This window comes from Meriones unguiculatus, chromosome 14 (genome assembly GCF_030254825.1).
Source record: "Meriones unguiculatus strain TT.TT164.6M chromosome 14, Bangor_MerUng_6.1, whole genome shotgun sequence".
Taxonomy (NCBI): Eukaryota; Metazoa; Chordata; class Mammalia; order Rodentia; family Muridae; genus Meriones; species Meriones unguiculatus.
This window is the reverse complement of record NC_083361.1, coordinates 44319812-44335945: the sequence shown is the minus strand read 5'-3', so window position 1 is coordinate 44335945 and position 16134 is coordinate 44319812. Positions and strand designations below refer to the sequence as shown.

General features: G+C 38.8%; 1 protein-coding gene across 4 annotated transcripts in view; it reads right to left on the bottom strand.

The window, feature by feature from the left end:
* Positions 1–16134, bottom strand: part of Tubgcp5 (tubulin gamma complex component 5) — a 32924-nt gene that overhangs the window by 8972 nt on the left and 7818 nt on the right. For 3 of the 4 annotated variants that reach the window (XR_009585524.1, XM_060367230.1, XM_060367231.1), the window contains 11 exons: positions 16014–16103; positions 14870–14963; positions 14141–14387; positions 12446–12648; positions 9131–9246; positions 8097–8368; positions 4964–5162; positions 4190–4378; positions 2688–2870; positions 1302–1386; positions 1092–1212 (listed from right to left, as the gene is read on the bottom strand). Coding sequence is in view for 3 of the 4 variants with exons in the window: in XM_060367230.1 (XP_060223213.1) it covers positions 1092–1212; positions 1302–1386; positions 2688–2870; positions 4190–4378; positions 4964–5162; positions 8097–8368; positions 9131–9246; positions 12446–12648; positions 14141–14387; positions 14870–14963; positions 16014–16103 (1799 nt within the window). In the remaining variant the exon portion in view is untranslated. The remainder of the gene's footprint in view (positions 1–1091; positions 1213–1301; positions 1387–2687; positions 2871–4189; positions 4379–4963; positions 5163–8096; positions 8369–9130; positions 9247–12445; positions 12649–14140; positions 14388–14869; positions 14964–16013; positions 16104–16134) is intronic. The other variant, XM_021652629.2, reaches the window with a different exon arrangement.

Genomic DNA, 16134 nt, shown 5'->3' with positions numbered 1-16134 from the left:
AGATAAAGATAGAGCAGATATAACAGAGATGGAGGAAAGATTCAACCAATGCCTGGCCCAACCCAAGACCCACCCCATGGGAGAGAACCATCTGGACACCAGTTATGATACTCTGTTATGCTTGCAGACAGGAGTCAAGCTGAGTTGTCCTCTAAGCAGCTGTACCCGGTAGTGCCTCGAAACAGATGCTGAGACTCATAACCAAACATTGAACGAGGTGTAAGGAGCCTTGTGGAAAAATGGAGGAAGGAAAAAAGAACCTGGAAGTGATAGGAGCTTCGCAAGACCAACGGAGCCAACTAACCAGGGCCATGAGGGGCCTGCTGAGACTGAAGCACTAACCAAGGACCTTGCATGGAATGAACCTAGCCCCCCTACAAAGATGTAGCTGATGGACAGCTCAGGTCTTATGTGGGTCCTCTAATAAGGAGGGTAGGGGGCTCTCTCTGTCAGTTTTTCAATTACTTGCCCCTGGAAGGACTGCTTTGCCAAACCACAGGGGAAGAGGACTCACTCAACTCTGATACAACTTGATGAGATGAGGTAGATAGGAAGGGGGGCTTCCCTTTGCTGAGGAACAGGAAAGGCAGGGAGGGTGGGACTGGGAGGTGAGGAAGGATAGGGCTAAGACCAGGACATAAAGTAAGTGAGTGAGTGAATGAATGAATAAATAATCAATCTGTGCCAGACCCTTATAGACTTTTTATATGTCAAATTGTAGAGTCAATTCCTAACAATTTATTACATTTAAGATCCATTCTATGAGTTCCTGATACTTCATTATTTTCATGTGAAAGTCATATGTGTTTGTGTGTGTGTGCACTGCACACTGCCCAGAAGACAGGGAAGGGGTCTGATACCTTGGACCCGGGATCAGGAATGGTTGTGAGCTGCCCAAAATGGATCCTGTGGAGGAGCAGTAAGCACTCTTCACTGCTGAGGCCCCAAACTTAATTATTAGAGTTGGGGACTGGTAAAACTGCCGCTATACAACTGTGCCAGTTTGTTATTTCTTTACATATAAAAAATAATGGAAACCTGTATTTCAGGACTGAAGTCCAATTAACTAATTTATTGAAATCAAGTCTTACCACCAAACAGTAGAACATCCAGGCTGTATTTCGCCCATTTTATTTGCAATAGGAGAAGAAACACCTGATTATAAATTTTTTGACATTCTACACTTATAACAATGTCCACAGGCCATGGGACCTAGAAAAAACAAAAATACAAATTACTTACATAGCTCCTTAGTTTTAATAAAAAATAATTTTTATAATAAAAAAATGCTTGGTGTTTACCTTGTAGCTCAGGGTAAGACCATCTAAGATATGAACCGGTAGTTTCTTCTTAGTTGTATCAACATTTTCAAATGATATAGATAAACTAAATAAAGAAGTTTCAGTTTTAGTTTATGATGGTACTATGTTCATATAAACATTCTTACAAAAGGGCTCATGGGTAGGGAGTGTCCCTCAGTGGAACAACACTCGGGTATTGTCAGTAAGGTCCTGACAATAACAGTACCACACAACTATTGCCCCCCAACATTCCATGCAATATAAATATGCCAATGAACTTATTTTCCAGTATATACTTAAAAAAACAAACAAACAACAAATTTGCTTTTAGAAATGAGTGGCAGTTGTTTTTGATCTCCCTTATTACCCTCCTTCTTTCTGTTTTTGGGAGTGGGAAGTACACATATGTATGTGGAGTGTGCAACGTGTTTGTGTTTTTGTGTCTGTCTGTATGTTTAGGTCACGTCATTCATTGAGGCAGGACTCTCAGCGAACCTGAAGCTTGATAGCCAGCTTTCTCCAAGACATTGTTCCCAACACCTGACACCTCCCAAGTGGTGGGACGACAACTGGACTATCGTGCCCATCTGGCTTCTTTATGTGGGTGCTGGGGATCCAAACTCTGGTTCTGATCCTTACGTGAAAAGACCTTTTTCCAATGAACCATCCCTTACCTTTTTGTGTTTTGTCTGGAGATAAAAGGCTGGCCTCAAATTCCCAGGCTCAGATGAGCTCCTTATCTCAGACATTAAATACCTGGCACCACAGAAATATGCCACTGTATCTCCACTTTGATTTTCTTTTCCTTTTTCATAGACAGGTTTCTCTGTGTAGCCCTCGCTATTCTGGAACTCACTCTGTAAACCAACCTGGCCTTGAACCCATAGATCCTCCTGCCTCTGCCTCCCAAGTGCTGAGATCAAAGCTGTGCACCACCACAGCCTGGTTCAGCTTTGATTTTCTAATTTGCAAAATAATTTGTAAGGTTAATATGAAGATAAAATAACATGTAGTGTGGTCTGAATATGTAATGTCCTTCATATATGCATGATTTGAATGCTTGTTCCTCAGAAAGTGGAGCTGTTTGGGGAGGTTCTGGAAACACAGGAGGTGGCTACGCTGGAATAAGTAGCTCACTGAGTGTCTTTGGGAGTCTCTTTCCTATCCTACTGTCTATTGCATTACTATTTTCCTTTTGACAAGATGGTAATTGCTCTGCTTAACTGCATCCTCCCTGCCATGACACACAAGTCTTTTCAATCTGTGAGCCAAAATAAACCTACCTTGAGGTTGCTTCTATTTGGTATCTTGGTCCTAAGGACAAAAAGTAACTAATAACACCATGTAAAAACTCACAGATGATTTCTTGGCATAGGTTTACATTACCGTAAACTATCTTCTGGATAGCGTTGTCCTACTGCTTCTTGGAGTTGGACATTAAGAAAAGATACATTTTGCCAGGTTTCCTTTTCTCTTATTTTATCAAAAATTGAAGTATAGAAGTCATACATGGTGTCTCCACCTTCCATCAAGAAAAAATTCCTCATGGCCTGCAAGTACTCCACCAACCTTGAAAAGAGAGGAGACATGTAACAGAACACATTTTATGCCTGTCCAGTAGAATTCTAGAACAGCGCCAGGCCTATGTGCCGGGAGCCATTTGTCAGACAGGTGTGTATAAAACATTCACACATGAAATTAAAAATATTCATTCCTCTCAAAACCTTTTGGCAAATCACAAAATGAAACAAATAAAATTAAAATTCCACCATCCAAAGAGTTACTTAGTTACCATTTGGAATACTTAAAAAAAAAAAAAAAAGCCTGGATAACTATTTGGAATATTTCATTTAAGTCTTCTGCTGAACATTAAAGAAAAGATATAGATATTGTATTAAACATCCTGCTTATTATTCTTAGCCTCTGTATTTAACTTAATGTGCTGGTTAGTTTTTCATTTAGCTGTGTCTAGGATGACACAGCTTGGGTCATCCTAGAATAGAAAACCTCAATTAAGAAAATTCCTCCATCAAATTAGCCTGTAGGTAAGTCTGTGGGGGCATTTTCTGGATTCTTAATTGATAAGGGCATTTCAGCCCACTGTGAATGATGCCCCCTCTAATCCCAGGAGGGCAGAGGCAAGTGGATCTCTGGGAGTTTGAGGCTAGCCTGGTCAAAAAAGAGAGTTTCATTACAGCCAGGCTGTAGAGAGAAAGAGAGAAACCCTGTCTTGAAAAACCAAAATAAAGAAAGCAGAGCAAGCCATGGAAAGCAAGCCAGTAAGAAGTGTTCCTGTGTTCTCTGTTACAGCCCCTCCCGCTAGGTTTTGCTGTTGGCTTTCCTCAAGGATGAACTGTAAGCGGGAAGCCAAATAAATCCTCTCCTCCTAAGTTGCTTTTGGTTAGTGTTTTATCATAGCAGTAGAAGCAAACTCAGACACTTCATTTTATGAACTTTATAGAGATTATACATGGACATGAATAAGTCAGAGTTAAAACTAGTTATTTATTACTAAGTAATTTAGGTTTTTCTTCTGAGAACTCATGCATGTTTTGAGGGTTTCTTTTTTTTTGCTTTTGGTATGTCTTTTGGCATGAGTTCTTAATGAATTAAAAGTTACAACATACTTAAATCTTGATGGTTAATAGATCTTTTCAAATGATTGTTAACTACATATCTATTCTTCAATTAAAGTTTTCTTAAAATATACTCTAGAAGCTATTACACAGAAGGTTCTACACTTGACTCTCAGTATCAAAGACCAATATATATATACACAAACCAAAAAAGAAAAAAAGAGAAAAAAAAATTAAGGGAAAAGGAAGAAAAAAAAAATCCAGTGGTTAACAACAACTTATTACTTCTAGGGCTAAATTACTCCTTTTTACCTGAAATCTCTTTTTAAGGTTTGCATGAGATTTCCACAGCAATGTAGATACTGTTTATCAATGTGAGGATAGAGGCAAGATCTTAGTGTTAATTCAAAAGTCTGACAAGTCACAGATTCTGATGATCTATCCACGCATATGTCACCACCAGCAAACTTCTCATGAAAGTCGCTCTGCTCCAAATACAACCTTCAATAATAAAATATGAGTGAGTCTCCATTTTGTGAGCTGCTGTTGACAGAATTCTAGTAAGCCATTTTACCAGTAAGCCCCATTTTAACCTTTAGTTTCAGATTATCATAATTACAGAAAGAAATCCTTCCCTCAGAACATCCTTCTGGATCACTGTTGCTTAGGGTCAGGGCTGAAATTAGTCCTTCCATTAGTGTGTTACCCAGTGAATGGTAATCAGGGTATGAAATCACAAGGGCATTATGGCTTATTCCACTGTAGCCAGGTTCCTGAAAGCATTCTCAGCTCTCACATGTAGTACAGAGGGAGACAGTGCAGAGCCTGTCCCGACTTTCAGAAGCATATTTTAGGTGAGCTACCATATTCTTAGGGGTATGTCAACTGGGTCAGTTCTGTATGTTTTCATAAATGAGGGGGCAATAACTATACTCTTGATATAGGCGAACACAACATCTTCTTATATTCCACCTGTTAGAAAGGACAAGCTTTTTGTTTTTAAGCCAGGAAAGGCAGAAGCAATTATAAAGAATTACATAGCTATTACTATCCCACTGACTGGAAATATGGTATGTGTGTTATCACCTTGCAAAGTTAATGGCCAACAGTGGGTCATGAATATCATCTAGCTCAAGATGCCTTTCAGCAATGGACTGCATCTTTATTAAGTTCTCTTTGGTTGCCTGCTGTTCAGTAAGAATGGGTGGAGTAGAATCTTCTCCATGTTGAAGACGCAACTGTATAGATTCCAGAAAGAGGGTATATAAGCTTTTTCTTTCTGCATCTGAAATACAAATACATAGGATGAATTTTGTTCTTAAAAGTAGTCTCTAAGTTTCACAGGCTGAAGAGAGAGAAGCAGTTAAGTGCTCCCACTGCTCTTTAGAGGACCAGAGTTTGGGTCCTAGTGCCCACATCAGAAAGCACAGGAGTGCCTGTTAACTCAGCTACAGAGGATCTCAAACCCTCTTCTGGCCTGTGGCATATACTCACACAGACACAAATTTTAAAAGAGTCAATGACTGAGTTGAGGTGGTGAGGAAGAGATGATTCAGCAGATAAGAAAGCATACTGCTTCTGAAGAGGACCCTAGTTTGGTTCCCAGCATCCACTTCAAGTGGCTTACAACTGCCGTTAACTCCAACTTTAGGAAATCCAACGCCCTCTTCTGGCCTCCTCAGGCATATACATGCATACAAAACACACACACACACACACACACACACACACACACACACACACACACACACACAAATGTTTAAGAAAGAGTGGTGGCGCATGCCTGTAATCCCAGCACTTGAGAAGGCAGAAGCAGGCGTATCTCTGTGAGTTCAAGGCCAGCCTCATCTACAAAGTGAGTCCAGGACAGCAAATAATAAACAAACAAATGTTTAAGAATGAATTTTATCTTTATAGAGCTTGATAGTCTTCTATTATTTACCAAAGCCTATCATTGTTTTTGTTTTAATTTTATCTTTACAGTACAGTAAAACCACTTTTTATTCTCAGTTAAACTGAAACATTTCTAATTATCATGCTACATAAGCTAATTTTATTCTGAGAAGAATAATACTTGAAGCATAGTACTTAAATTTAAGTTACTATCATACTGTATAAGATTACAGGAGTCAATTTCACAGGAAAAGACACTCTCAGCACTAGCCCAGTACTTATTAAAGATTATTAGTTAGTTAAAAAAGAAATCTACCACAAAGAAAAAAATTAAGGTAGATATGGTAAAATAATGAATAGACTATTGAGGTCATTTAAAACCCAAACAAACAATGTGACTCCATTCAGGTCTTTTTAGTCAGCTTATCAAGCTTAACTAAATTATATAAATTGTATCCCCAAAACAGTTTATAAAGAAACAAAAATCCTTAAAATCTCCGAGCATTGTCTGAACTGAATTACCACATTCACTTGCCAGGGTCCATTCAAAAGTGAAACAGTGCTACCACATTAAAGGGCTGAAGAGATGGGTCACTGGTTAAGAGTACTTACTGTTCTTATAGAGGATCCAGGTTCAAGTCTCAGCACCTTCATGGCAATTTACAATTTCAAGAAATCCAACAGCCATTTCTGACCTCTGTGGCCACCAGGCATACATGTAATACACAAACATACATGCAAGCAAAACACTCATACACATAAAATAAAGGACATAGTAGAGGCCTCTGCCATCAGGGGCAGTTCCAAAGCAAATGTCCTCAATCCTATGCACTTCCCAAGCTCCACGTTAAGCTAGACTTCTGTGTGGACTGAACAATCAATGGCTGGTGGTCAGGAAATGGTCTCACTAAGCCCTGAAGGACCAAACACTCCCACCATGGTTCAGACCTGCTGGTGCTGTCCCATGACCTCCACCAAAGCCCATGGAAAAAGCTGTTGTCATAAGGACAGAAGAACTATCTTCTGGAAAAATAAAACCAAATGAAAACTGTATTTAAGAGACTAGAAAGAAATGGCACAGAATTATTTTTACAGCGGTAGTCCTAAGAAATTTTTTTGTCCTGAGGGTGCCAAAAAATGCAAACAAAACTTCTGAGTACCTTTGTAAACAGCACTCAAATGTTTCTAAAGAAGATGAACTGGATTTTCTATCAAGAACAGTACAATTTCATTCAATCATGGCAATAGAGACTGCCACCACTGCTCTTGGTTACTCAACTGGATGGCAAGACCTTCTTGCTGAAGACAGCACACAGTTTACAGACAGTGAAATCAATCTCAAACTGACATGAAAATGTTCTCCCCACCGGCCAGCTTTTATAGTAGTAGAAGGTGCTATACAGAGTACTGGGGAAGTATTAGTAGTACTCAGTAATATGAGCAATAATTAGTAATGTAAATACTATATCAATATACCTTGGTTAGGGTATTGCTGTGTTAAATACCATGACCAAAAGCAACTAGGAAACAAGGGTTTATTTGGCTTACAGCTGTACTGCATCATGAAGGAAACTCAAGGTAGGAAAAGATGCAGAAGCCATGGAGGAGTGCTGCTTGCTGGTCTGTTCCCTCAGCCTGCTTTTTTACAAAACTTAAGACTATGTGCTCAGGGTGGGCTGTGGTCCCCCTTACCAATGATTAATAAAAGTAACAGTGATTATAATAATCATACAGACTTATCTATAGACAATCTTATGAATGTATTCTCTCAATTTAGAGCTCTACTTTTCAAATGACTCTAGCTTGTGTCAAGCTGGCAACAAAACAAAACAAAAACTGGCCACAACACCATAGATCTCAACCTTGGTCAAATAAGCTTCTTTTTTGGTGGGTTAATGCAGAAACTCCTAACTATTTAAAGTGATGAGATAAAGTGACTGAGTGCTCAGCCACTAATGGTACACCTTATCAGTTTCACCTCCCTGTCTATGGCTCAGAGAACATCCAGGAAGAGGGGGTGGAGAGAATGTAAGAGCTAAAAGATACAGAGGCTTTGAAATGCTGCCTTACGGACATGACATGGCCACTGTACTTACCAAGACACAGCAGCAGTGGTTACTTGCACAAAACCAAGCCAGCTAAAAATGAGACCCTGTCTCAAAAAAACCAAACCAAGCAAACAAACAAAAACTATGGTGATAATTTCCATTGACATTAATGGCTTTGGTCACTTTGTATTTGAAGATGACAACAGTGAATGGAAAATAGTTAAGTCAGGTCAAAGAAGACATGCACAGAAACAAAACAAAACAAAACAAAAACAGGCTACCTCTGGCTGCTGCCTGACAAACAGAGCCCTCTGCACAGTTCAGGTTCTTCAGCAGCTGCATTGACTTGCCAGCCATGATGATCTGCTTCAGCACAGGCTTGAGGAAGGAAACCATGGTATGCTGTCTACTGGAGGGACCCTGGTCACTCCCAGAACTGGCGCTGGCATTGTCACTCATTTTTTCTTCATTTTCTGTCTTTTCCGATACACTATACAATGTGTAAGTTGCATACCAAAAATCTCTGTGATCTACTGGAACATTTTTATTCCTGTGGAGATTAAAAAAAATGAAGTGTTAATTTATGATCTTTTAAAACAACACTGTACTTTGTTTTAGTTTAGGTGAGTTGTTCACACATTCTGTACTACAGCAACATCAGCTGCTGGTAAAAGTATATTCAGGAAAAATGGAGTAGTTTTATTTAACCTCATGCACTTCAATTTAATTAACATTTGAATTCATATTTTCCTGAATTGGAATTAAATAGAATATGACTACTATAGTTCCCTTTAGAAACAATACAAATTGTTTTCTACTGCAGCTCATGAGTTTGTTCAGAAAAGTCAATTGAGTAATGGGAAACTGTTATAAATGGATTAAGATTTTTCCATATTTGCTTTATTAAATATGATCTTAAGAAGAAAATATATAGCTTATTTTAAGAAATAAATGCCTCAAAGTAACATCCTATACTACTGTTTTACTGAGAATTTACAACAGAAATGGTTTGTAACATCTGATGTCATCTACGTTCATCTCACAGAAAGCAGTACACATTTAAAAAACATTCAAAAATATAAACTGCTCTAACAAGATGTGCACTGCCATAAAACTCAAAGATATTTTTAACTGGTTGGGACCTGACAACTCTTTGAAAAGATGGAGAACCTGCCTGCGTTATTGTAGCAGTACACCTCTGTTGCCAACCTACCCTCTCAGTACTATGTGGAACTTACAAGTATTTAGTTTTGATGTGGTAGCAAGTGAATTCCAGTACCCAGCATCCCCTGAATTCAATGCAAAGCCTCACCTCTGTATGATAAACTCTTTTGCACCATCCCATAGGTGTCCATGCACAATCCATTCGTCCACTGTCTGTAGGTAGGGCCGCACTGTTTCCACCCAGAGAGAGAACAGGAGGGAGACCTAAGGATGAGACCTTGCCTGGTTAGTCTTCAGAACAACTCTCACTAGGTTAAGATCAAGTTTAACATTCCAAAATGCCTTTAAAAAGTGACTGCATTTCAAAACATAAACTGTAAGATTCTTATTTAGAAAGCCAACTACATATGGAATAAATATAATGTCATCATTCACATGAGAACCCTCCTACACTGATCTGTTTTTTGTTAATTTGACACAAGCTAGGGTCAACTGGGGAAGAGGGATCCTCAATTGAGAAAACATTTCCATTAGACTGGCCTGCAGGTAGGTCTGTGGGGGTACTTTCTTGATTAATGACTGATGTGGAAGGGTCTAGTCCACTGATGGTGGTAGTGCCATTCTTAAGTAGGTGACCCTGTGCTGTTTAAAAAACAAGCTAACCAAGCCATGAGGAGCAAACAGGTAGGCAGCATTCCTCCAGCCACCTCCTCTGCTCTGTTCTGCTCCTGCCTCAAGTTTCTGCCTGGCTTCCTTGGATGATGCACTGTAACATGGATGTATAAGCCAAACAGACTCTTTCCCTCCAAGTTGCTTTTGTAATGGTATTTATCACAGCAAGAGAAAGCAATTTAAGACAGAAATTGTACCAGAGAATAGGCTGTTGGTGTGAGAGACCAGACTATATTTTGGGGAAGACGGTGGAAGAACTTTGGCATGAAAAAGCCACTGAATACCTGGAGCTTACTGAGATATGTGAGAGGTTGCTAGATAAGAACACTGATGAGAGAAATACAGATAGATGGAGAACTGGCTTGTGAAGACTCAGTGGGAACTCTGAGAGTCCCTCCAAAACTCTACTGGGGACATTACCATGACATATGTAAATTAAGAATCTGTGGTTTCTGGTCAGCTGGGGCTAAAGAATCAACTGTGGTTAACAGGAGACCAGTATCATGGAGTCAAAATATTTAGGGAGTATTTCCTCAGGGTAAGAACACAGAAGTTGTGGTCCAGAGGGGGCCAGGGCTGTATCTCATGACCAGATGAACTGGACAAGTGTAAGTCTCTCACGTGGTACTGGTTTTAAAGGCATGAAGAGGTCATGCACAGTAGCTGAAGCTTGTACCACAAGAAGCAAGGAGGAGCCATTGGTGTTGATACAGCCTCAGTTGCTATGGAGACCCCAGGATTTGGCAGGGTTATGGAGAGGCTGAAGCTTGACACATTGTCGCAGGGCCAGAGTCCCTGAAGAGATGCCAGAGGCTATTGGTGAAAGTGCAGCCTGTGGAAACTTCAGCATACTGGAAATGCCAGGACAGTGGGACAACTGCCAAACATAGCAACAGCTGTGGAGTGAAGCTGACCTGAACCTGTAAGATTAGCTATATGTGCTTTAAATGACAAAACCCAAGAGGCAAAGCTGCCTTAGCTTTTTGGAACCCAGAAAATTGTGACTGATTCCCAGATGCTGGGCATTTACCTAAACAGTTTGATTTTGCTTTGTTCAGATTATGCCTGTGCTCTGGTTCTTCCCTCTTAGAGTAAGATGTAACTTCTTTTTGATCATACAGGAGGACTCCACAGTTAAGATTTTGGATTTTAGAGACACTTTATTTTTAAAGAGACTGTGAACTTTGATGTTGTATTATTTTATATTGTAGTGATGACATGAGATCTTAGGGATAAACAAGAAAGAAAAGGTAATAGTTAATAGTGACATATTTGTGTGTCAAACTGATAAAGGGTAACTGTGCTGGTTAGTTGTCATCTTGGGGACAAACTAGGGTTATCTGGGAAGAGGGAACCTCAGTTGAGAAGATGCTTCCATCAGATTGCCTATAGGCAACACTGTGGGGCAAATTCTTCATTAGTGATTACTGTGGAAGGGCCCAGCCTCTCTGGGGTGTAGTCAACCCAGGCATATGGCCTTTGACTGTTTAATAAAGCTGAGCAAGCCACAAAAAATAAGACAGTAAAGCAGCATTCCTCCATGTTTTCTGTTTCAGTTCCTGTTGTCAGGTTCCTGCCTTAACTTTTTACCCTGTCTTCCCTCAATAATGTACTTGTGAGTTTAAGTGTTTAAATGTAAGCCAAATAAGCCCTTTTCTCCTTTAGTTGTTTTTGTCAAGGTGTTTATCACAGCAACTGAAAGTAAACTAAGACACCTCTTTAATGAAAAATCTGATTTTGAACCTGAGACAGCCAAGGCAGGAGTATGGTTGCACTGTCTACACAATACCACTAGTAAGATGTCTACTAAGAATTAGAAAATGGAGCTGGCTGGCTTAGTGGAGAGACACTGCTACCAAGCCTGATATCCTGAATTTGATACTTGGCATCTACATGGTATAAGGAGAAAAACTAAGTCCTTCAAGCCCTGTGACCTCCACAGACATGCCACGGCACATGTGTCCCCACTGCTACTCCCAAATAAATAAAAAAGAATGAGAAAAATATTTTATTTTCCTCTGGTTACTAATAGGAAAAATACTGTATAAATGAAAGAAATAAAATGTTTTTATGTACTAAACTTTGACATTAAAATGGCCTGAAGATATGAGTCCCACCAATTGTTAGAACAAACCAGTAAATTACTAGTCTCTAGTTGGATTTCAAATTATAAAAAAATTATGGAAAAAGTATACACCACAAAATTTATCACATTAGTCTCTAACTTTTGATAGGTTCTTGCCTTGTAGCCCAACATCACCTCGAACTTAAAATCCTCTTACCTCAGCTTCCTGACTACAAGTGCTCACCATCTTAGCCACTGTAATAAGCAAATTCAATACATTTATGCTGAAACTCTCCTACCCTAGCTCCTATAAGTCTGTTACTTTAGACACTCAATGTCATAGACTTGTGACTTCTTTCCTTTTTGGAAAGGGTCTTACTATGTAGCCTCCAATGGCCTTTAACTTTCCATGTAGATCAAGCTTCAGCTTCAATTCAAGAGACCTGCCTGCGTCTACCTCCGGAGTGCTGGGGTTAAAGGTGTGCACCACCATTCGTGGCTGTGTTTTATATAAGAAAGGTTTATCAGAAATATCTATATAAGCCACAAAAGTATTTTCACTTCTTACTTTCTGCTTCATCCTTTCTGGTTCTTTTGGTAATTAAAACTAGTAAGCCAGCCATGAATTTGGAAGCAAACTAAACTTTGAACAAATGTCTGGCATACCATGACTTTATTCACTATCTTTTCATCATGCACTTTGGTTTAAGCAGAAGTCCAACATACGGTTTGTTCAGAGGCTTCTCCAACATTGTCATATTCAAGAATGGCCTTGTACAGGGTATTAAGCAGGTGAGATGCCCGGACGACATTGCGAGTGTCAGGTGGGACTTCTGCTACTCCAGTACTGAACACTTTGTGCAGGACCTTCAGCTGAGCCAATCGAGGTGCCAGCTTGTTCACCACTATTGCAAGTGTTATCGTTGTATCTGTTAAGTATCAATAAATCAAACTGAATAGCAAGGAAAAACATCTGTGACCAACATGTAATACTGATACTAATAATGCTATTTTGCTGCCATATGGAAAGGCATAGCCAAATGGAGGGTGGTAGGTTTTAATACAGTATCTTTAATATTGTACCTTCCATCAAAAAGGAACTCTCATAAGCCAAGGAGAAAAATATAATTCAGACAAAAGTAGTGTATAAAGAAACTTGACAAATATCAGAAAAGGAAAGACAATATAACAGAAAGGCACTCAACTTCACTTAAAGCAGCATAAACTACAATTATGCAAATGCAAACTTCCCTACCACAATCTACTAGTTCAGTGAGAGCAGGAAAGCTACAAAGGGGTGTCTCAACCAAGTTCCTGAACGGTAGTGGAATACCTCCTTATCAAGAAATCATATAATATCAAAGTAGTTGTATAGATCTACGCATGTGGCAGAATGGCACACACTGCTGGACTTGCAGTCTGGCTAACGTGCTGCTGTGACATGTCAGTTTCCTAGGTGACTCTGTAATTACGGAAAATTTCACCACTTAGAGAAACAAGAGAACATGAGAGCTCTTTGTGTTACTGTGTCCTTAGTTTAAAAAAAAAAAAAACTTTTTAAAAATTAAAGGTGGAAAAACAAAAACCACATAGTGGTTGGCCATTTTATACCTCTCATATTGGTAAAAGAACAAAATTTTAGTAACTTATAACAAGACCCTACTGACAAGAGCATATACTTCTCTATATTTTAATGTAGAGAAATACAGAAAAATCTAGCAAGTCACATTTTATCATATATACTCTTTAACCTATCAATTCCATTCTACAGATGTGTAATTACTGCAACATGTAAGTGGTAATCATTGCAGTCAGAGTGATGACAGAAGAGTGGAAACAATCCAAATGTCCATCATTGAGAACTGGCCTATGGTATAAACAGAAGTTATTTTGTAAAAGAAATAAGGGTGTTCTCATGCAAACACAGTACCTTCTAAACGGATGTACAAGAAACTGCCTGTCTTGAGAGGGGAGCTGGAGCAAAAAAACTGTATCATTGTAAGTTGTCCTTCATTTCTTGATTTTTAGAGAGACTAATGACTTATAAATTTAAGGTAGCTTCAAAATTATTTAACATTTTTATTACATTTATTTATGTGTGTGTGAACTCAGATATGGGTGGTGGTGGTAGTAGGTAGATTGTGTGTGTCATGTGCACATATGGAGGTAGAGGATGACCCGAAGGAACTGGTTCTCTCCTCTACCTTGCAGGTCCTACAGACTGAACTGAGGCTGGAAGGCTTGGTGGCCAGTGCCTTTATCTGCTGAGTTATCCTTCCATCTCTAAAATCACCATAAAAATGAATACATTCATGAGAATTACATATTTGCCATGTAATTTTTAAACCTTTTATTAACAAAGGATAACTTTAATACCACTCAAAACAGTTAGGTAACTTATGACTTAAAAAATTTACCTACCACTACTGATGATGCACTTCTCAATCTCTGTAAGTTCCTCCTTGAAGTTAATGAAGTATTTGTAGAGGGCCCACATGAAAGCCTGGTAGGTTCTAAAGGGAGCTTCAGGCCGCTTCTTAGGTATGGAACCATTTCCAGGTGATAGGCTTTCAGAACTGTGCCCCATAACTTCATCAATGAACTCCTGAAGCCGAAACACTACCTGGCCATATGCTGCTATTTGTTCAAGCACTGATCGTAAACAGCTCTACAACAGAAGTCACATAGAATCATTTAAAGCTGGCCTTCCACAGACTTTCAAATTAATTTCTCCTTAACTGTTAAAGACTGTTTCTATGACTGTTTTAAACTATTTGGTACATGACAAAGTAACATAATGAGTTTAGTTCATATTCAAAAGAAACCGTGGACAATCAGTTTCTATATACTACAGAATCATGGCTTACACATTTTAAAAACACTAGCAAAGTATAGAAAAAATTATGACAGTATATAGCTTTCTCAGTAAAGAATAAAAGAGAAAATGAAATAAAAATAAAATATCATAAATACTTAAGAATTGGCTAAGTCCTGTAATGGTGCACAACTTAATTTTGCTTTTTTAGAGTTTTCACTCTATTCAATAAATTTGATATTGTAAAATGTTCGAAAGTTATATTACCAACATTTAAAAGACTTGTTTAATTTAAAATTTTTAATTTTTAAGTGACATTATACACAAATACTTACATGTGTCAAATGAGTTACAATAATATTGTTTCTCACAGTTACCTTCCCATCTATTAACTGAAATATAAACAGCTTTTTTACTCCTGAAAGTAACCTGAAATGAAATAAAAAAGGTCAATATACTTGAAGTTTACTAAAATAATCACTAAAGTGTAGCTGAGAAATTTATTTTGAAAACCCAGAACCGGGGGACAAAACATGTAGATGACAAGAAAATGGGAAGATTATGAAACTCCACGTATGGTGACATTTTTAAGAATTCTAGAATTCTGGTTTCTTTAAAAAACACAGAAATGTAAGAATGCGCTGTCACAAGTGTGGTTGCTTTGGGCTATCTACAGCAGCTGACCATGATTTCCCTTGTGCTCTAGCAGAAGCATGGTTTTGACAGCTGCAGAAGATTTCTGTGACAGTGTGATGTTTGGAATTCTGGGAATTTTTCAGAGGGAACATAAATGTGAAGGTCCCAAGAGGTGGCATCAGGTAGTTGTTATTTTGTGAGGTTTGCTGTGGTTTGCTTAGTAGCTATGGTCAAAGACGAAACAAAAGGAAAAAAATTAGACTCAGGGATTTTCCTAATTCCTCTCTCCCTTCTATCTTTGTTTCTCTATGATCCAGTGTTGGGGGCGGGGAAATGAAGAATCTACAAGGCAGCAAAGACCAGCTACATTCACAGGATTAATTTAAGAGAAGATATTTCAGCTTCATTTTAGAAGTTCAACAGTGCCCCCTCCCCCCCAGCACGTGCTACATTCCTGAGGATACAAAGAGACCACTGCATGCTGAGAACTGTCAGAATGTTGGTAGAATATAATTCATGGCAGAAACATGTGGGCCCAGAAGCTATCGTAGGCTGCTAGCTATCGTAGGTACTAGCACAGACAACTCTCATAGACACATTTCAAGTGAAAGAATTATAGCAAGATTTTCACAAAAGATAGTCTAACTCAATCTCAAATTAGTTAAAATGGGAAAGACTGTAGCAAAATCACACAATTGTCACACTGAAATCTGAAGTCTGAACTTCACCTCTATGGCCTATTTCTAGTCTACAAGTGGAACTTCTTTAGTATATTCCTTACAATCAAAAGCAGACAACAACTTTACTTCTCAGTAACACAATCTCTTAGGCCAATGCTCTTACCATAGGGTTTCCCGAATAACCTGTGTCTCAGTAAGAACCACCCTGTCATCTGGAACATACAGTGGGTCACTGCTGTATAGGTGTTGGTCCCTATTAAAGAGCAACAGAAAAGTTTTATGTA